At 51.3% G+C, this 22,110-nt stretch overlaps 1 protein-coding gene across 1 annotated transcript; it reads left to right on the top strand.

Moving 5' to 3' along the window:
* The first annotated feature begins 471 nt into the window (after nucleotides 1–471).
* Nucleotides 472–7,934, top strand: TAFAZZIN (tafazzin, phospholipid-lysophospholipid transacylase). Its single transcript, XM_058292089.2, has 10 exons — nucleotides 472–796; nucleotides 892–1,020; nucleotides 2,062–2,107; nucleotides 2,187–2,272; nucleotides 5,628–5,708; nucleotides 5,806–5,847; nucleotides 6,085–6,147; nucleotides 6,337–6,389; nucleotides 7,050–7,127; nucleotides 7,235–7,934. The coding sequence occupies exons 1-10, from the start codon at nucleotides 688–690 to the stop codon at nucleotides 7,334–7,336; spliced, it is 789 nt and encodes a 262-aa protein (XP_058148072.1). The 5' UTR covers nucleotides 472–687; the 3' UTR covers nucleotides 7,337–7,934.
* Nucleotides 7,935–22,110: the final 14,176 nt, after the last annotated feature.

Below are 22,110 nucleotides of genomic sequence, written 5' to 3'. Positions count from 1 at the left end.
CTGTCCCACATGCACAGCTCGGGACACATCCAGCCCAGGTTAGGAAGAGGTGAACAGTCCCCCACCCAGAGCCTACATCGATGACAGTGTCCTGGAACTGGATGGAGATGGTGGCTGCACAGCCTTGTGAATGTCCTTCGAGCCGCTGGATTATTCCCTTTAAAATGGGCCCATAAAAATTTAAAGAGAAAAAAGGAAAAAAAAAAAAAAGGTCCCGATGGGAAAACTGTAGGTTATGGGACTCTCCCCTCAAGAAATAAAGCAGAAGTGTCCCGCCAGCCCCGATCTTCGGAGTGGCGTCAGGTGCCACACAGGCGTATTTCTGGGGACGAACTGGGGAGACAAAGGGGCGCGCACGGCCCCCCCCCGCCTGGGGGCGGGGCCAGGGGCGGGGGCCAGAGCGAGGGCCCCGCCCCGCGGCCCCGGCCCCGCTGCCGTCAAGGGGCCCGCGCCCGTTTTGCGACAGGCGGCCCGGCTCGGTTTCCGGCGGGTGCGCGGCCGGTGGTTCCCACGGCGGCCCCGGCTCCTCACACGGGTCGCGGCTCTCGATGGCGAGAGGGCGCGCCCGGGCCCGGCTCTGCGCGCACCCGCGAGGCCACCAGGCCCCTGTCTCCTGACGCGCCCGGGCCGCGGCCCCGGGCCGCGGGGCGACCCGCCCCTCGGGCGGCCGCGGGCTGGGGGGGGGAGATGCCCCTCCAGGTGAAATGGCCGTTCCCCTCGGTGCCGCCGCTCACCTGGACCCTGGCCAGCAGCGTCGTCATGGGCCTCGTGGGCACCTACAGCTGCTTCTGGACCAGTGAGTGGGCCCCAGCCGCGGCCGGAGTTGGGATCGGGGTGGGCGCGGGCTGGCCGACCCCCACCCCCACTGCCGCTCTGCCCCCTTCCCCCCAGAGTACATGAACCGCCTCACCGTGCACAACAAGGAGGTGCTGTACGAGCTCATCGAGAACCGGGGCCCGGCCACCCCCCTCATCACCGTCTCCAACCACCAGTCGTGCATGGATGACCCTCATCTCTGGGGTACCCGGGCGCACGGAGGCAGGGCGGGAGCGGGGACAGGGGCAGAGCAAACGGGACGATCGCCCTTCTGAGCGGGCTGTTGGACTCGCCCGGCGCGCCACTCCTGCTGTGGGGGTGCCCATCCTTCAGGCTCCGCTGGAAACGTGGTCTGGTTTGGACAGGGCGTCAGAAATCGCGGGAGAGGCGGGGAAGGAGTAAGGGAGGAAGTGGCCGCACAGCACGGTCTCGGGGCTCCCAGGCCTGTGGAACCTTCCTCTGTCCTCTGAATTGTTGAAGGTCCCAGAGAGTCTTGGGCAAAAATCCAGGGACCATAGAGTATCCTACTGAGATAGCTCTGGGATACACCTGGAAGACCTGTGTCCTTGTCCCAGGTTTGCGGCCCTTCGGCCAACCCCTTTTGGGAGCTTGGTTACCTCATCTAGAAGTTCCCGCTCAGCAGACTGCACGGGGAGTCGCTTGGCTCCAGCTACACTCCTGACGGGGTGTATGTGTGTGTGTGGGGGGGCAGAGGCAGTAACCCTATCCTAGAGGTGACAGGAAGCCACCTGGTCAGATTGGAGCCTTTCAGGGCTCACGCTGACTGCTGTGGGGAGAATGGCATGTTGGATGCCACAGGTGGCTCCCAGGAGGCCAGGAAGGAGGCTTTGGAGCCGTCCAGCAGCCCAGCCCAAGGTGGTAGCAGGGGAGGGTGAGGTGGAAAAGAATGGGCATTGTCAGGATACACTTGGGCGGAGTGGGCATAGCTCAGTGACTGAGCACCTGCTCACCGTAGGAGGTCCCGGGTTCAATCCCTGGTACTGCCTTTTCTTTTTTAAAAAAAGTATGTATTTGGGAGGTAGGAAGACCAGACGTGGTGAATGCTAAGATATGGGGAGTCAGGGAGATCTTGGGGTCCAGCCAGAGTGCCTGGAAGATGCTGCTCTGGGCTGTAGGGAACTGGTAGTGCAGTTGCCCTTGTCCCTCATTCCCTGAAGTGGGGAGAGAAAAGGGGCTCCCTGGTGATCAGGGAAGTGGGGGTGCAAAGCCTTTTCTGTTCTCTAGGGATCCTGAAACTCCGCCACATCTGGAACTTGAAGTTGATGCGTTGGTGAGGAGGCAGGGGCCCCTCGGGCATCATGCTGGGGGTGGGCAGGGAGGGTGGGTGACTGGTCTGTACCTGCCTCCAGGACCCCTGCGGCTGCAGACATCTGCTTCACCAAGGAGCTGCACTCCCACTTCTTCAGCCTGGGCAAGTGCGTGCCCGTGTGCCGAGGTGAGCTACACCTCCGGAGGGGGCGGTGGGCCGGTGGGGAGAAGGACCCTTCTCTAGGCCTTCTTGGGGGGGGAGGGTCCCACATGGGACAGGCAGCCTGGAAGCCAGGGAGGCTGGGGGCTGCTGCACCCTGTGCACAGGGGTTCCCTGGAGGGATGGCTTGTGGGAGAGCCCTCCGTTCACTGTGGCTGACCCTGGATTGTGCCTACATGGAGCTGGGGCATTAGATGACAACAAGGAATTACCCACAGCCCCTTCTCTGGGGAGGTCGCTAAGACACTCGCTGGCGGCAGGGCTGTGCTTGCAGTGGCAGGTGCCAGCAGCCAGAGGCTTTTGCTTCCGGGAGAATAAAGAGGCTTGTGGGGTGAGGGGTCTGATCATTCTCAAGCACCCCAGGAGGGAGGGGTCATTATACAGGCAAAGAAAAGGGGCTCTGAGGGAATGAGCCACTGGCCCAAGGTGGCAAAGCTGGGATTCAAATTCAGGGGGAGGGCGGGGGGAATAAAATTTTTCCCATGGAGAGAATGAAGGGAAAAGTGTTGTAGATCAAGCAAGCGTGTGCCAGGCACAGAGAAGGTCAGAAAGAAAGCTAGAACATGTTGAAGGTTGTGGAATGTCACGTTAAGAATTTTGGACTTTGTGTTCTCATCAGGGGAGGAGCATGTTTATAGCTGTGCTTTTGCCGGAGCACACCCTGGCAGGGCTGGAGGCAGGGAGGCCGGTGAGGAATTCTGGCAGCAGAGCTGATGTGGCTGGGCCTTGGGTGGTAACCGGAGAGCAGAAGGGGACAGCTTTGGGACATGCTTTGGAAGCAGAGTCCCCAGGACTTGATGGGTCGGATGTGGGTGGGAGTGAGGGAAAAACAAATCAAAGGTAACACTAGGTTTTTGGCCCGAGCCACTGGGAGGATTGGATGGTACTGCCTTTGCTGCGGTGGAGGGAAGGGGGGAAGCAGGTGTGGGGGTTGTTGGGGGGGAGGGGATGGGTTGAGCTCAGTTTGGAACAGGGCTGCACCCGAGGAGCCTATACCACATGGAGGGGGAGCAGTCCAGGTGGCAATGGGACGGGCAGGCTTGGAATGCAAAAGAATGATCTGAAATAGAGAAAGATATTGGGGACTCAATCACAAATGAATCCACATAGAGGCATGATTCTGGGGGCAGAGGAGAGAGAAATCAGAGCCAGAGGAATCCTCAAAGGAGATAAAAAGTGGCTAGAGGAAAGGAAAAAACCGGGGGTCTGGGGCATCCCAGAAGGTGCTGGCGGCCCCAGGGAAGCCGTTCCAGGGAGTCATGGCCACAGGAGTCAGCTTGCTCTGGCGATGGCAGGGGGAGTGGAGACAGTGGGGGCGGCCACCCTTCCAGAGCTTTGGTCTGAGGAAGGCGAGAGGAGGACATAACCAAAGCATATCAGAGGGTCGAGGGAGTTTATTATTTGTCAAAGCAGAACATGCCAAAAGCCAGTGAAGTCACCTCACACGGTAAGGAGGGGGCCTTCCAGGAAGAGCCGCGGGCTCGCCCTCCCGAAGCCCCAGCTGCACCTGCCGGGAACGCTTGCTCTTTCTGCCCCTTTCGGAGGCTGCTTCCATTTCTCTAGAGCAGTGGGCAGTGACCATGACACCTTGGCTACCAAGTGGGGCCGATGTTTCTCGACTTCCTGCTCTGAGAGATGAGGACTGTGCTCCCTTCCCCCTCCCCCCACCTCACTTCCTCCGTCCGCCATCTCTGGCGCAGGCCTGCTGCGTCTGTTTCTCCTTTCTTTGCAGTCTCTCTGTCTGACAAGGTAACATGTGACTGAAGCAAAGGAAGGATTTGGCGTGTTCAGTGTTCCCTCTTCCCTCAGCCTCGACCCGGCTGTAGGGTAACCTGGCAGCTATTTTACACATGCTCTACCACTGAGTAGAAATAGCACAGGTGAAAGCTAAAAGTTACGGAGGCTGTTGCTCCCCGCGTGGATTCTTTTTTCCACCACAAGCTCTACGGCTGGGTCGCCATGGGGGCTTTGGGTGGGAAAGGACGCCGCACCCATGGAGACCGCCCTCTGCCCTGGAAGGCCATTCCTCCCCTGGCTCTTTGCCCCCGTGATCTGCTGCCTCCAGGAGGGAAAAGGGGTTTCCCACACCCCGGGAATACACACATCTGAAGGTGCTCTCCAAACCAGGCCCCTGGGGTGGCAGTGGGCTGAGACTGGGTCCCTGACCAGCACCTTCCGGAGAAGCAGCTCAGGGTCCATTCTTGGCATTGCCCAGAGGTGGTCTTGGGGCTCTGGCTGCCTGCCTCTCGCCCCGTCCGGGTGAGCTGGCCCCTTGCAGGCCCCTTTCTAAGCCAAGGATGCCGCCCTCCCCGGCCCTGCAGCCTCCCCCCCTCTTCTCCTGTCTGCCAGCTACACCGGTCCTTTCACACCACCAAGGCCCACGAGCTCCTGACTGTGTGGGGACAGTAAGTCTTCTGTGCCTGTCTCCAAGCCCTGCGGGCTGAAAGCCCCCGCGGCCTGCTCTGTTGGCATCTGTCAGAGCCGCTGGCTGCCAGGCCTCTTAGGCCTAGGCTTGCGCTGCCTTCTCTCCAGGTCAGTACCACATCTCCGAAGCTCAGAGGCAGATGTGGCTAGGACCGCGATCAGGGCAATGCCACTTTTTTTTCAGTCTAGCCATTCCGAGTTTTTTCCCGCGCCCTCCATGACGCTTTCTATTGCGTTTTCTCCAGCTCCCATGAGGCCTGGTGGGAAAAAGTCCCATTGGCTTTCGTGGGAATGGTCCCAGGGTGTTGTCAGCCTGGAAGGGCGAGTGGGGCCTGCTGAGCAGTTACCGTGGGAAGGGCCGGGGGTCTAGGACCCCAGCCCTGGCTTGGAGTGCTCTGGCTGCCTCGTCCCAGCAAGGAGCAGCTGGTGATAGGCTTGACCTGGGGTCGATGGCGGGCAGGTTGAAGGTGGCCCCCAGCCCCGGCTGGGGAGGGAAGGCCGTGATACAAGCTGGACCCAGAGGCACAAGGAAAGAAGAGGGGCCGCAGGCAGGTGGAGGACCTTCCAAATGCAGAATCCCGGTAGCGCACACGGCAGCCACTTCACGGGCGTCTAGGGCAATCGCTCACGGGAGGACCTCCAAGGTGTGGCCAGGAGCTGGGGAGGCCGGAAGAGAAGGCCACTCGAGCGTCCAAGTGGGCAGCGGGCTCCCAGGGGGGCGGCGAAGAAGCACGTGCGGGCGCCGCTGCTTCATTCCCAGCGGGTGGGGGGGCCCCCCACAGCACAGGCCCCCAGGCCAAGGGCCCGTTCCATCAAGATCTGGAGCCCAGGCCAGGCTGCTGGGGCCCCCCTGGGGAGGGCACTGACCACTGATGGGGAAGGGCCTCCTCTCGGCCAGGAGACGGCGTCTATCAGAAGGGGATGGACTTCATCCTGGAGAAGCTCAACCACGGGGACTGGGTGCACATCTTCCCGGAAGGTCAGTGGGGAAGGGCAGGGGCCGAGCGCCCCCACGCGCGGGCAGGACCGGCTCTCCCGCCCGGCCCCCGAGCCCCTCCTCTGCCCTGTCTCCACAGGGAAAGTGAACATGAGCTCCGAGTTCCTGCGCTTCAAGTGGGGTAAGGGGCTGCCGGCCAGCTGGGGGGGGGCACCCTCCAGCCCAGGGGCGCCGCACTGGCCTCCCGCCTCTCTCGGGCTGGCTGGCCTGGTCCTTGGCGGATGGGTGTGCTGGCAGTGGCAGGACAGGGACAGGTGCTGCAGCCAGGACCTGCGGTCTGAACTGGGGGCGGGCGCGGTGGCGGCGCGCAGCAGCTGGGCTCAGCTCCCACCCACGTCTCTGTCCCTCCTTGGGGCAGGAATCGGGCGCCTGATTGCCGAGTGCAAACTCAACCCCGTCATTCTGCCGCTGTGGCATGTTGGTAAGCTTCCCTCGGCGGGGGGGGGGGGGGGGGGGCAGGCCGCTGCCTGGGGACCGGGGCAGAGGGGCGGGTGGGGGCAGGGAGGCGGGGCGCTTCCTGAGATTGTGGCTGGGGTGTTTCAGCTGGGAGGGGGCCCCGGTCCCCCCACACCTGCCTCTCCCTGACACCTGCCTCCCCCCCACACTGCAGGAATGAACGATGTCCTTCCAAACAACCCACCCTACTTTCCCCGCTTTGGACAGGTGGGTAGGGGGCAGGGACCTCCTCTCTGCCATCCCCGTGTCTCCCGCTCGGCACCACTGAGGCCAGATGCCGGAAGAGCTGAGCTTCAGGCTGCAGCACAGGGGAACTGAGCTGCGCAAAGAGAAGGACTTCCCGGCACCAGGGGCTGTTAGAATGTTTGCAGAGGAAATGGGGGGAGGGGATGTGGCTCAAGCGGTTGAACTCCTGCTTCCCACATGGGAGGTCCCAGTTCCAGTCCCCAGTGCCTCCTAAAAACAAAAAGAAAAGGTTCAGCCCCCGGTGCCTCCTAGAAACAAAAAGCAAACAAATGGAAAAATCAACTGGGAAGCTGATGTGGCTCAGTAGTTGAGCTCCGGCTTCCTATACATGAGGTCCCAGGTTCAAGCCCCAGTCCTGGAACCTCAAAAGAAAGAAAGAAAAAGGGAAATTAGGCCGAGGGGTGAGCCGCAGGCCGGGCCGGGCCTGGAGTAAGGGCTCGGGTTCCAGAAGGCCCAACAGCCCTGGGCCTGCCCAGCTCGGGCTGAAGACTGGCCAGCGTGGCCTGGAGGGGGCCCACAGCTCACTGGGGACCGACCTGCGGCTCCGGGCTCCCCGGGGGGGCTGGCCTGCCGCCCCCAGCCCTGCTGCTGTCACCTGCCGGTGGCCTGCCTTCTCCACAGAGAATCACCGTGCTGATCGGGAAGCCCTTCAGCGCCCTGCCGGTGCTCGAGCGGCTCCGCGCGGACAACACGCCTGTGGTGAGTCTCCTCCCCGCCTTCCCTGGCCTTGGCCTTGGCTCTGGGGGAAGTCGGGGCAGGGCACGCCTCCCTCCCAGGGCCAAGGCCTGCCTGGCCTCTCCCCTCAGGTGGAAATGCGCAAGGCCCTGACTGACTTCATTCAGGAGGAATTCCAGCGCCTGAAGACGCAGGCTGAGCAGCTCCACAACCACTTCCAGCCCTCCAGATAGGCGGGCCTCCAGCCGGCCACAGAACTGACCTTGGCCCTGGGGGACGAGGCGGCTGTCCCACCCCGGCCCTGGCAGATGGGGCTGCCTGGTGGACTCCCGCCCCGCGCAGGGCCGGGGCCGGGACTGACTAGGCTTTAGACCGGTCCTGCCCCTCGCGGGTTCTCCTCCATTCTTCCTCGGTTCTAAGAAGAGCCCCTGCCGCTCGTCCCACCTGGCCAAGCAGGGGAGAAGGCGCTCGGGCAGGGGCCTCCTTCCTCCGTTCCTTCCGATGTTCTCTCAAAGGGTGGCGGCGGGGGAAGCAGGGAGCAGGCAGGCGAGCAAGCAGTTGGGCAGGTGAGCTCGCACCTCCTCAGGGATGGCCGGGAGCCAGTCTCCCTTCTGCGCCCACGGGTGTCCCGTGGGCGTCCCGTGGGCCTCAGGCAGGACCTGGCTCAGGGCTGCGGGCAGAAAGGGCAGCCCTGGGCCAGGAGCCTGCAGTGGGGGCCTGAGCGCAGGGGGCCACCCACTACTCCGTGCTTTCTGCCTCCCCCACTGCACTCGGGTCCTTTGGGGCCTGGGCTTTCATGTGTTTTTTGAATAAAGAATCTGTGTTGTGCCATTTTTCCTCCGCCTCTCTGTAGGGCTGGGGACAGGAGATGACAGAGGGCCGGCTGCTTGGGGAGACACGCTTCTAGCTCTCCCTGTGTACCCAGCACTTATTTTCTGTAATCCCCATAACAACCTTGCAGGAGTAGGTATTAATATCCTTATTTTGCAGATGAGGCAGAGCGAGGCTAACAGACAGGCTTCAAAGCCAAAAAACAAAAAAACAAATCAAAACCCAAAGCTAGCAGGGTGCTTGCAAAAGCCCTGCGTGCTAAGCAGCTGTCAGAGGGACATGTCAGATGTGGGGCTCATGGTCTCCGAGGGGCCCCGCGGGGCTGTGGTCCGGAGACCAGCAAGGTGGAAAGTGGGACACCTAAATTAAGCTGGGGGCCCTGGCAGAAGCCGAAACCAATCCTCTAGAGAAAAGCATCGTCAGATTGGGCCCCCAGTTTCTCCAGAAGATCTCACTGAGATGGCTGAACAGCTAAGAACACACATCCCTGTTGTGATGGAAATGCTGGAGGAAAGGAAAGGGGGTTGCACAAGAGAAGGATGAAAAATGTCCGGGGCGCAGCTGTAAAAAAATGAGCAGGAGGGAAGCAGATTTGGATCAACTGATAGAGCATCCGCCTACCACACAGGAGATCCAGGGTTTAAACTTCGGGCGTCCTGACCCGTGTGGTGATCTGGCCCATGTGTAGTGCTGATGCATGCAAGGAGTGCCGTGCCACGCAGGGGTGTCCCCCGTGTCGGGGAGCCCCACAAGGAGTGCACCCCGAAAGGAGAGCTGCCCAGTGGGATAAGGGCAGCCTGCCCAGGAGTGGGTCTACACACATGGAGAGCTGACACAGCTGACACAACAAAAAAAGATCTAGATCCCCAGTGCCACTGACAAGAATACAGGTGGACACAGAAGATCACACAGCGAATGGACACAGAGAGCAGACAACCATGGGGGGCGGGGATAGAGAAATAAATTAAAAGCAGGAGACAAAAATCATTTTGGGGAAAAAAGAAACACCTGTAATTAAATACAGGTAACAACAGATTGTGGTCCACCTGTAAGGTCCTTTTTTCAGGTGTCTATTTCATATCCACTTGGAAGTATCAAGTACATTTCAGAAAGAACCCTTAATTTTATAGCATATTAGAGAAGGTTCCTTTTTTTCAGGTTCTTGTATTTTTAACTACCTGTCTCCATAAATATTATGTAAATATTGTTTTGCAGGTTTTTAAACTTGACATAGAAGGTATGCTACATAGATGCTTTTGCAATTTGACGCTTTTTCTCTCAACAATATGTTGCGATTTCTCCATGTTGATAGAGGGACCTCTAGTACAAGGTCGAACCACGTGAAACTGCGGTATCTGCTGCTGAAACAGCTGGACATGAGCGATTTCACAGGGTTCAACCCAACACCACTGTAACTGCTGTACAGTCTTCCATCATGTGAACATATCACAGTCTGTACATGCTCCTGTGGAAAACCTGTCCAGTCGTTTCCAGTATTACAAACATCACCACAAAGAACACTCTTCTACATGGCCTCTCTGCACATACATCCAGAAACGGAGCTGCTGGGTCATAATGCCAAATGGCTCTCCAAAATAGCTATAATAATTTGCACTCCCACCTGCTGGCCCTCCCTGCAACAGATTTGAAAAAGAACCACATGAAACTTAAAAATATAATTGTTGAAATTAAAAAAAAAAACAACCCTACCAGTAGGGCTCATATTTATCAGATTGGACATAGCTGAAGAGAGCATTAGCTGGAAGGGGGAGCTGAAGACATCACCAAGAATGTAGCACAGGGAGATGAGAAGGAAAACAGGGAGAGGTGAAGAGTTAGGGAGAACAGAAGGAGAAGGGCCAAGCCTGTCAGCAGGTCTTTCAGAAGACAGCACTTAAGCCTCCTGCTACGGTAAGTCTTTTCTGCACAAACACGCTTCTACATAACTTATAGGAAAAACAGAAAAAATCATACTTGAAGTCAAAATATTTAGAACTGAATGGTAATACAAACTTATCTACTGAAACCAGCAGAAGGCAGTGAACGTAGTATTTAGAGGGAAATTTATAGCCTAAAGCTTAATGCTAGTAAGAGGAAAAGGCTGAAAATGAATGAGCTCTGCATCCAGTTTCAAAAGGGAGAAAAACAATAGTCCAAGCCTAAAGGAAGTAGAACGGGGGGCTTAAGAAAAGAACAATTATGAAATCTTAAAAACGCAGTAACAGATGATTGATGGCCAGAAGTTGGTTTGTTGAAAAGGCTGATGAAATAGCTGTCTGTTGAGACTTATCAAGGAAAAATACCATAAATAACAGTAATGGAAAAGAAAACTATTATACAAATTAAAACAACACAAATGAGTAGTTTGATCAACTTTATGCCCGTAAATTTGAAAGCTTAGATTAAATGTGAAATTTCCTAGAAAAATATAACAGCCTCAGAAAGAAATGGAAACCCTATAAGCCACTAAAGACATTGAATGAGCAGTTAAAAATCTTTCAAGAAATACATTGCCAGAATCAGACGGTGTTACAGGGAAATTCTACCAAATGCTTAAGGACCATATTCCAATCCTACACAAACTTCCAGAAAGTAGAGAAAGAAAGAATACTCCCCAATTCATTCTAGAAGACCAGAGTAATACTGATATCCAAATCAGACAAGGACAGCATGGGAAAGGAAATGTACTGGCCAATTTCACTCATGAACATGGATGCAAAATTCAAAACAAAGTATTAGCAAGCTAACTCCATCAATGTAATCTGGCGGCGGACTTGGCCCAGTGGTTAGGGCGTCCGTCTACCACATGGGAGGTCCATGGTTCAAACCCCGGGCCTCCTTGACCTGTGTGGAGCTGGCCCATGCGCAGTGCTGATGCGCGCAAGGAGTGCCCTGCCACGCAGGGGGTGTCCCCCACGTAGGGAGCCCCATGCGCAAGGAGTGCGCCCTGTAAGGAGAGCCGCCCAGCGCGAAAGAAAGTGTAGCCTGCCCAGGAATGGTGCCGCACACACCAAGAGCTGACACAAGATGACGCAACAAAAAGAAACACAGATTCCTGTGCAGTCTAACAACAGAAGCGGACAAAGAAACAAGATGCAGCAAATAGACACAGAGAAGAGACAACCGGGATGAGGGGCGGGGGAGAAAAATAAATAAATCTTTAAAAAATAAATAAAGAAGATAATCTGGGAAGCAGTTGTGGTTCAAGCAATTGGGCTCCTGCCTACCATATGAGAGGTCCGTGGTTTGGTTCCCAATTCCTCCTAAAGAAGACAGCGAGCTGGCACAACGGGCAGGTGCGGCAAGCCGGTGCAACAAGATGATGCAACAAGAGACACGAGGAAAAACATAACGAGAGATACAACAAAGCAGGGAACGGAGGTGGCTTAAGCAATTAGGCACCTCCCTCTCATATCTGAGGTCCCAGGTTTGGTTCCTGGTGCCTCCTGAAGAAACAAAGACAACAAACACAGCAAATGCCAACAACGAGGGGGTGGGGAGAGAGAAAAAAATAAATCTTAAAAAAAAAAAGATGATCTGGGGAGTGGGTGTAGCTCAGTGGTAAGCGCCTGCTTCTCCTGTATGAGATCCTGGGTTCAATCTCTGATACTTCCTGAAAAAAAAAAAAAGATAATCTATCATGGCTAAATGATTGTAAAATCTATAAATGCCACTGACCACGTTTACAGATTAAAGGAGAAAAACCATATGATTATTTCAATAGATGCAGAGGCAGCACTAGATGAAATGTCCACAATGGAAAAAAAGAAATAATAGAGGGGAATTGCTTAACCTGAGAGACACTATCTATAAAAGACCTACTGTAAATATCACGTTTGATGTTGAAGCTCCTATCCCATGCTGACTGGCAGCACCGGAGCAGCAGGAAGGCGAGGAATGGAAATGAAAGGTCTAATGATCGGAAGGAAGGAAACAGAACTGGCATTATTTGTGGGCGATAGGCTTGTCTACACAGAAAACCCCAAAGACTTTACAGGCCAATTTTCTGGAAATAGGGGTTTATAAAGGTTCCCAGCTATAAGATCGATCAGTACACAAAAATCAACTGCAATTCTAGACACATAAACAATTAGAAAACATATATAATCTAAAATACAATCCATACGAACAATGAGAAAAATTTACTTTAAAACGGGGCATCCTTGGCAAAAATTACATGGTGTCTAGGCACCAACTGAACAAAAGAGGTGGCAGATGCATCTGAAACAAATGATAAAACTTTATTGGAAGACAATGAAGACCCGACTCAATAAAGAGAGGTCACATGTCAGTTCTCCAAAGCAGGTCTATGGATTCAGCAGGACGCGAATCAAAATCTCGTTGGGGGTTCTTGGGCGTGCAGGCCATGGCCGGTGCCTCCAGCAGCTCCGGCTGGAGGCCGGGGCTCAACCGCGGGAAGGTGTCCCAGGCTGCCGCAGCCCTGAAACAATTCTGTGTGCACAATGCTCAGCACGATCCCCTGCTGCCCGGAGGATCTTCAAATCCAAGCCCTTTCCGAGCCCAGGAAGTTTGCTCCATTTTGTAGTAAAATGAATCTTTCCAAGGTTTTCTCAACCACTCTTCATGAACCAGTGAAGAGTCAAAGGAGGGCTAAATTTGAAGCCCGTACAAAAGCTTATCCTGGTACCACATGTGCCATACTATACAAACTTCTACTTTTGTCATTCTTTAACATCAACCTCTCTGAATTTCCATGAATTGCTCTTTCACAAGGGTAATTATTTTGTAACACTGGCAGCAGCATACAATAAAATGCTTAGTATATAAAAAAAAATCTCACTGGGGAAGCAGATGTGGCTCAACCAGTTGGGCGCTTGCCTACCACACGGGAGGTCCCAGGTTCAGGTCCCGGTGCCTCCTAAAACTCAATGAGCAGATGTCGCCTCCTGTGACAACAAGGTGATGCCACAAGCCAGCAGACACCGCGGCCCACGGGGAGCAGATGCGGCTCAGGCTGTGGGGCACTTGCCTCTCATGTAGGAGGTCCTGGGTTTGGTGCCGGGGCCTCCTGGAGAAGGCGAGCAAACAATGAGCAGACAGATGAGAGAACCATCTGGCGGAGGGGGGATCAATTATTTTTTAAAGTAAATAAATACATCTTAAAAAAAAATCTCACCCGGGCTTTGGGAAAGCTGACAAGCTGTATACGGAAGCACAGCAACCTCAGGAGGCCTCTCGAAGAACAAGGGCGAGGCGGCTTGCTTTAGCAGGCAGCGAGGCTTACCGCGCAGCTCTAGCACTTACGGCAGTATGCAGCGGAGAGACAAACGGACCAGGAAGTAAAAGGGAGCACCCAGAAAGGGACCCGCCCCTACACGGACACCTCGCTATGTGACAAAAGGGGTATTTCTGGACGATGGGTCAAAAGCAATCTTTTCAGTAAATGCTCCTGGGACAACTGGATAGCCCTATGGAAATAAACCTGACCCTGCCTCATAGCATGCTGAAAAGTGTGAAAAATAATACAACTTCCAGAAGATAATGTAGGAGAATATTTTCACAACCTTGGGGGTAAGGACAGGCTTCTCACAAAGGACATTAAAATATTAATCATCAAGGAAAACAAGGGTAAACTAGACTACATTAAAATAGAGAATGCCCGTTCGTCAAAGACATCATTAAGAGATCAACAGGCAAGCCACAGAGAGGGAGAGGAGACGTGTAGTTGTCACATAACCGATACAGGGGATCAGAGCCAGCAGTTATTAAGAACTCCGATGAACCGGTAAGAAAAAGATCAACAGCCCGATAGAAAAATGGGCAGAGTGAAAGGAACAGGTATTTCCTAGGAAAAGAAACGCAAAAGACCGAGTTGAAAAGAGGTCTGCCCTGGGCCCTAGCAAACCCACGCCGAGACACGGGCCCGCTGAAGTGCACGTATACGCGCAGCGAAAGACACACACGCCATGGTTCGCGGGAGCCTCGGTCGTCACAGGCAGTGGGAAGGCGCCCGAGGGCCAAGGGCAGAAGGGCCAAAGGCATGCCGGTCTATACGGGGGAATCCTACCCAGCAAGCTCTGTTCCGGGCCACCCCTTGAATTAACCTCTCAACGTGGAGTAAAGAAGCCAGATGCGAATGAACCTCCATACCAAATGATTCTGTGTCGGATACAGATGACACTCAACCACGGGATTTAGCCTGGTGGAGCTGTTCCGGAGAAACAGAACCAACGGGAGAGTTGACGTGGGCGCACAGACAACAAACAAATGTATGTGTTCAGTCGAGAGACTGATTTGAAGGAACTGGCCCCCAGGCTCGTGGGGACCGGCCAGTCTGAAATCAGCAGGGGAGGCCGGCAGGCAGGATTTGATGCCACAGTCTCGGGGCAGAATTTCGTCTTCTCCAGGAAACCGCAGTTGTTTTTCTCAGGGCCTTCAACTATTTGGTGGAGGGCCCCCCGCATGACCGAGGGTGCTTTCCTTCACTGGAGTTGGCTGACCCAGTCCTCGAAACGCCTTCAGGGTGACGCAGGCTTGATCCCTCCACACCTGGCACTCGGCTTGGCCAAGGCGCCCCCCAACGTTAACCAGCAGAGCGGGTGCTTTGGAAGGAAGGAGAGGGAAGTGCTGGGAGGGGACGAAGAGGGGCCTTTGGGGTGCCGACTGTGCGATGCCACTCTGTGTGTTATGTTTCAAAGCAGAAGAGGTTTAAAGAGAAAAAACAGTAAGCGGTGGGGAGAAGGAAGCGCATGGAGGAGGGGAGCCTGGAGGGGGGCTGTGCGGGGGGCCAAGGTGACAGATTCCGCCTGCCAGGGCGAGGTCCCCTTCCTGCACCTCTGCCTGCTTCTCCTGGCGAGCGGGGCAGCGGGGTTTGGGGTTCCAGCAACAACGCCGTGGTGACTAGTCCCTAGCTCTGTGGGTGTCGAAAGGTGGCCGCGGTGGATCTCCTGATCCCTGCGGCAGTGGGTCCTGCCTGGCAGTGGGCAAGGAGACGGGATCCCCGGAAAGGGAAGGGGAGGCTGCTGATACCGCCGTGTCTGAGCCATCATCACGGCCAATGGGGGGCCCAGCCCAGGGGGCCGTCAGCAGGAGGAGCGACCCTTCCGTCCAGCCAGGGCCACGCACCAGCAAACGGAACTAGGCTTCAGCGAGCACAGGAACGCAGCAGGCCTCCAAGCTCAAACACAAGCAAACCGAACACGAGGTGGCTGAGGGCCGCCCACGCAAGTGGTACAACTGCTGGGGCGAAACAGAACCAGAGAGAAGACGCGGCTGAAACATTTGCGGAGCAGTTACCTCTGGGGGGAGCAGCACAAACATGCGTGACATATAAATACTCAGAAGTTATGAAGCTGGAAAGAATTTTTTGCACATGTCAAAGGTTACGGCAGAACAATTTTGAAAAGACACGGAGGTGACAAGGGCCAGGAAGGGCTGTAATGAAGAACTGCATCTACCCTCAAGATGAGACAGGGCAGAAGATGCTCGGAGGCGACGCTGGCGTGGTGGAAGGGACAGCCCAGCCTACACTTCATCTATGGTAGAGGCACCTCGGGCGCGTGCCCCTCCTTGCGCCTCCCTCCCAGCCCTGCGTCTCCCCGCTTTGTACACTATCACCCTGCATTGAGACCCATGGTCCCCGGGGCTCCCCTAGGCCAGACAGTGAACTTGGGGCAAGTGGGGTGGTCCGAGTCGGGTCACCGCTCTGGAGGCACCTGTAAGCCTCCCCTCTCAGGGTGGAAGCAGCCCAGCAGTAGAACAGAATGCAACTGACTCCTGAGGTCCCAAGATCAAGTTCAAACCAAGGGAAGGACTTAAGCATGTCGAAGACTTGATTCTTCCAGGCCACTGAGCCCCTCCCTTCCCCTATCCACCTGCTGCCACCGGCTTGCACGTCTCTTCTTGGCTTAGAAGCTATGGTCCCACTTGATTTTAGTTTTTTACATCTCTATAAAATGTTCAGTGCTCCCAAGGCCCCTGCTCCTCGTCCTGGCAGCACACTACCTGGTCAAAGCCCAGGCCCAGACCAACATGTAGGCCCCAATCCCTGCCCTCCGTCACCCTGGCCCGAGCCCTGTTCATCTTGGCTGGCGGCCAGCGACAGACCAGCTTCTGGCTTCCATGCTCTGTTGGGCACCTGTCAAACCCAAAGCCAGCAAATGGAAAGAAATAATAAAAATATCAGAACAGAGATCAATGAAATCGAGACTAGAAAAACAGAAAATCACAAAGCCAGAAGGTGGCTCTTTAAAAAAGATCAGCAAAGCTGACAACCTTCAAGCTAGAGCGACTAAGAAAAAAGGAAAGAAGACTTAAACTGTTAATGTCAGAAGTGGGGACATTACTACCGACCCTCAGAAATAAGGACCATCAGAACATGAACAGCTGTATGCCAAAAAAATTAGATAACCTAGGTGAAATGGACAAATTCCTAGAAACCTACAAGCTACCAAAACAGACTTAAAGAAAAATACAAAATCTGAACAGACCTTTAAGTAGTAGAGATTGGATCAGTAAACAAATACCTACCCAAAAAGTAAACCCCTGGACCAGAGGGCTTCACTGGTAAATTCTACCAAACATTTAAGGAAGAACACCAATCCTTCTCAAGCTCTTTCAAAAAGGAAGAGGGGAGAACACATCCTAACTCATTCCATGACACCAGTATTACCCCAATGCCAAAGCCAGACAAAGACATCACAAGAAAAGAAAACTTCAGACCAGTATCTCTTATGAAAATAGATGCAAAAATCCTTGATGGGATACTAGCAAACGGAAACCAGCAGCATATTGAGAGGATTATATACCACGAGCAAGTGGGATTTAACAAATGAAAATCAATGTAATACGTGACATGAATAGAATGAAGGGAAAAAGCCTATATGAACGTCTCACTTGAAGCAGAGAAGACAAATCCGACACCCTTTCATGATAAAAAAAAGTACTTAAACTAGGAAGAGAGAAGAGATCTTCCTCGATCTGATAAAGGGGCATCTTGGAAAACTCCACAGCTAACATTATACACAATGGTGAAAATCTGAAAGCTTTCACCCTAAGATTAGGAACAAACAAGAATGCCTGCTTTCCCCATTTCCATTCAACACTGTACTGGGAGTTCTAGTCAGAACAATAAAGCAAGAAAAAGAAATAAAAGGTATCCGGATCCAAAGGAAGACGTGAAACCATGTCTATATGCAAACGACACAGCCCGATATCTTGAAGATCCCAAAGAAGCCAAACAAAAATGATGACAGTTAATAAAAGAATCCAGCAAGTTTCAGAATACAAGATCAATCAACACCCCATAATCAGTTGCACTTCTATACTCTGGCAATGAATAATCAGAAAAGGAAATAAAGAAAACAATTCCATTTATGATAGCATCCAAAAGAAAAAAATATCTAGGAAGAAATTTGACCATTGAGGTAAAAGATTTGGACACTGAAACTATGAAACATTGCTGAAAAAAATTAAAGATCTTAAGAAATGGAAAGACATTCCGTGTTCATGGATTGAAGACTTAATATTGTTAAGATGGTGAAACCGCCAAACTGATCTATGATTCAATGCAATCACTATTAAAATTCCACAGCAAATCGAATCCAACAGCATATCAAAAGACTTTTACATCACGACCAAGTGGGATTTATTCCTGGTATGCAAAGCTGGTTCAACATAAGAAAACCAATCAATGTAATACACCACATTAACAAATTGAAGGAAACAACACACATGATAATCTCAATCGACACAAAAAAGACATTCGACAAAATCCAGCACTCTTTTTTGATTAAAAACATTTTAAAAGATAGCAATAGAAGGAAAATTCCTCAATATAATAAAAGGCATATATGAAAAACCCACGGCCAACATCGTACTCAATGGGGAAATGTTGAAAGCTTTCCCTCTAAGATCAGGAATAAGACAAGGATGTCCACTGTCACCATTGTTATTCAATACTGTACTAAGTTCTAGCTAGGGCAATCAGACAAGAAAAAAAAACTAAAGGCATCCAAGTAGGAAAAGAGGAAGTAAAACTCTCACTGTTTGTGGATGACATGATCCTGTACTTAGAAAACCCTGAAGTATCCACAACAAAGCTACCTGAACTGATAAATGAGTTCAGCAAAGTGGCAGGATACAAGAACAGCACAAAAAAATCAGTAATGTTTTTGTACATTAGTACTGAACAGTCTGAGGAGGAAATCAGGGGGAATATTCCATTTTCAATAGCAACAAAAGGACTCAAATACTTAGGAATTAATTTTTTTAAAAAATATTTATTTATTATTATTATTTTTTAATTACATTAAAAAAATATATGAGGTCCCATTCAACCCCACCGCCCCCGCCCCCCACTCCCCCCACAGCAACACTCTCTCCCATCATCAGGAATTAATTTAACCAAAGAAGTACAGGCCCTATATACAGGAAACTCAAAACAATACTAAAAGAAAATTCAAAAGATCTAAATAAATGGAAAGACATTCTGTGTTCACGAGCTGGAAGAATAAATATCGTGAAGATGTCAATCTTACCCAAACTGATTTACAGATTCAATGCAATACCAATCAAAATCCCAACAGTTTACTTTACAGAATTAGAAAAGGCAATTACCAAATTCATTTGGAAGGTGTATTAGTCAGGGCTCTCTAGGGGAACAGAATCAACAAGAGATATCTGTTAATAGTATGTTATTTTATCAGAGTCTCTCACGTGACTATGGGGATGCACAAGTCCAGGTTCTGCAGGCAGGCTGCAACCAGGGGCTCCAATGAAAGTCCAATGAAGGTTCTTGATGAGTACTGGGAGATGCTGGCTGTCCAAAGATGAACTGGGAAATTTTCTCTCAATGCTGGAATCACTTCCCCTTTTAAGGCATTCACTTGATTGGATTAAGCATCACTCATTGCTGATGGCAATCTCCCTGATTGATGTCATTGTAACCAGCTATCTAAGATTTACCACTGCAGTAAAGTCAGTGGTAACTAAGTCCATAAATGCCCTTGTCTGACAGCTAGCCCAGTGCTTGCTTGACCCAACAACTGGGCACAATTACCTGGCTGAGTTGATGCATTAGCCTAACCATCACAGAAGGGAAAGTGCACCCAAATAGTCAAAAGCATTCTAAAACAGAAGAGCCATGTGGGAGGAATTTCACTGCCTGACCTTGAAACACATTACGAGGCTACAGAGGTCAAAACAGCATGGTCCTGGCATAAAGATAGACACATCAATCAGTGGAACAGAATTGAGAACCCAGAAATAAACCCTCACCTATACAGTCAACCGGTTTTTGACAAACCTACCAAGTCAATGTTAATGGGACAAAACAGTCTCTTCAACAAATGGTGCTGGGAGAACTGCATATCTATAACCAAAAGATTGAAAGAGGACCTCTCTCTCACTCCCTATACAAGAATCAACTCAAAATGGATCAACAACCTAAATATAAAAGGCAGGACCATAAAACTACTAGAAGAAAATATAGGGAAACATCTTCAAGACCTTGTAGTAGGTGCTGGTTTCTTGGACCTTACACCCAAAGCACATGCAAGAAAAGATAAAATAGATAAATGGGACCTCCTCAAAATTAATCACTTTTGCACCTCACAGGACTTTGTCTTAAGGGTGAAAAGGCAACCAACTCAATGGGAGAAAATATTTGGAAATCACATATCTGATAAGGGTTTAATATCCAGGACATATAAAGAGATGTTGCAACTCAACAATAAAAAGACGAATGACCCAATTTAAAAATGGGCAAAAGACTCGAATAGACATTTGTCCAAAGAAAAAACACAAATGGCAAAAAAAAAAAAAAGAAGAAATGCTCAACATCACTAATGATTAGGGAAATGCAAATCAAAATTACAATGAGATACCATTTCACACCTATCAGAATGGCCACTATTCAAGAGACTGGGAACTACAAGTGTTGGAGAGGATGTGGAGAGTTAGGAACCCTTGAAATACTGTATATTGTATATATGAATTTTGGTGATCTAAGACTCTTCTGAAGCTGACATTATGTTGGGATTCACTTTACGGGAAGTTTTGGATCACAGAGTGGTTCAACAATGGCAGCGGAGGAATACTGATATGGGATGTTATTGACAGGATATATATGGTTGACAGGGAGTTATACAGGGCATATGCCCAGGGTATATGGTAATGTCTATATATACTCATAGTGGAAACAATTAAAAACAACAGCTGGGGGGGTACTGGGCTCCTAGCCGGGGGGTCACTGTTGTGGGCCCTGGGAGAGCAGCGGCAATCCTCCAGGTGCAACGGCAAGAACCAGGAAGGAAGGAGGGCCCAACAGTGGGCTCTTGATACTAATGGCTACACTTTTGAGCCTATGCACCTGCAATAAGAACAAGGGCTAGAGTAGCATTGTGCCTGGGGGTTTCCTCCTGACAGCCTTCATGTTACTCAAATGTGGCCACTCTCACAGCCAAACTCAGCGTGTAGATGTGATGCATTCCCCCCAGCGTGGGACACGACACCCGGGGATGAGCCTCCCTGGCACCGAGGGATCACTACCACATACCAGCTGAAGAAGCAACTAGAAAATGACCTTGAATTAAAGATTCAATGCGGAACAGAATATACCTGTCTACATATAATAACATGACTTCGGGAAGCGGTTTGACCTAATGTAAGGGGGAAATGGAAAGGAGAAATGAGATTATAAGGCTGTGAGTCTCTAAAAAAGAGTCTGGAGGTTGTCAGAAGGAATACCCCTATGTACAACTGAACAGAGTCTAAGAGACAGATAAGGTAGATACAACCCCAGGTATTGGTTCTTTTGAGGGATAAAGAGACCCACGGGTTCTATGGTCATGGCAGAAGGGGTTCACTGCCATGACAGATGGCCCTTCTTTGGAGCTGGTGTTTCTGTGTGATGGAAATGGACTCAGAGGGGATCTCTTTTCACAAGACTTGCATGCTACTTTATTGGAATTGTAGTTGGTGCTGGGTTTAAGATATATGTAGGGGATTTGAATCTCTGGACTGATAATATGACACCCAGGCCCAGAGCCTCAACAGACTTCAGCTCCTACACTTTGACTTATTGGACTTACTCCACTCAGCTAACATGGAGTTGAAGAAGGTCAACCACCACAACATGGAGCCTAGAGTGTCTACAACTAGAAGCGGGAAGAGTGCATCCAGTACCCATGTGCAATCTAAGCCCTCACTTGACATAGGTGTGCAATGGACACAACCAATCCGATGTCCAAAGAGAAAATGTGGAATGGGTGTGGGAACGGTAGCCATGGGGGCTGCTGGGTGTGGGGAACGGGAGGAAGAGATGAGATGTGGAGGCGTTTTCGGGACGTGGAGTTGTCCTGGATAGTGCTTCACGGACAATTACGGGACACTGTAGATCCCCCCAGGGCCCACTGGATGGAACGTGAGAGAGTCTGGGCTATGATGTGGACCATTGACTATGGGGTGCAGTGATGCTCAGAGATGAACTTACCAGGTGCAATGGATGTATCACGATGATGGGAGAGAGTGTTGCTGTGGGGGGAGTGGGGGGCGGGGGCGGTGGGGTTGAATGGGACCTCATATATTTTTTTTAATGTAATTTAAAAAAATAATAATAAATAAATATTAAAAAAAAAGGTTATGAAAAGTAAAAAAAAAAAAAAAAGGAACCCTTATTCACTGTTGGTGGGAATGGAGAATGGTACAGCTATTGTGGAGGACTGTTTGGCAGTTCCTAAAGAAGTTGAATATAGACTTGCCATTTGACCCAGCAATACCACTATTGGTGGTATATATGCCCAGAAGAACTGAAAAGCAGTGACACGAACAGACATCTGCACATCAGTGTGCATAGCAGCGTTATTCACAATTGCCAAAAGATGGGAACCACCCAGGTGTCCATCAACCAATGAATGGATGAACAAACTGTGGTGTATACACACGATGGAGTATTATGCAGGGGTGGAAAAAATGAAGTCATGAAGCATATGACAACATGGCTGAACCTGGAGGACATTATGTTAAGTGAAATAAGCCAGACACAAAAGGACAAATATTACATGCTTGCATTACTAGGAACCAAATATATTGTGTAACATACTGTATGATTGAAAAACAAATTTATAGGTATCTAGTACATTTAATTGAAAAATATGTTTTTATTCAACTGTTTTCTTTTTAGTTTTTGTTTGTATTTTTCCTTATTAAATGTACA

This window comes from Dasypus novemcinctus, chromosome X (assembly GCF_030445035.2).
Source record: "Dasypus novemcinctus isolate mDasNov1 chromosome X, mDasNov1.1.hap2, whole genome shotgun sequence".
Taxonomy (NCBI): Eukaryota; Metazoa; Chordata; class Mammalia; order Cingulata; family Dasypodidae; genus Dasypus; species Dasypus novemcinctus.
This window is presented reverse-complemented; position numbering and strand designations above follow the sequence as displayed.

Bases quoted from the DNA above. Each gene is read 5' to 3' on its own strand.
- TAFAZZIN (XM_058292089.2), top strand. From the start codon at position 688: ATGCCCCTCCAGGTGAAATGGCCGTTCCCCTCGGTGCCGCCGCTCACC. The intron at 2,273-5,627 runs GTGAGCTACACC...CCTCTCGGCCAG, and splicing joins GTGCGTGCCCGTGTGCCGAG to GAGACGGCGTCTATCAGAAG. The intron at 5,848-6,084 runs GTAAGGGGCTGC...TCCTTGGGGCAG, and splicing joins GTTCCTGCGCTTCAAGTGGG to GAATCGGGCGCCTGATTGCC.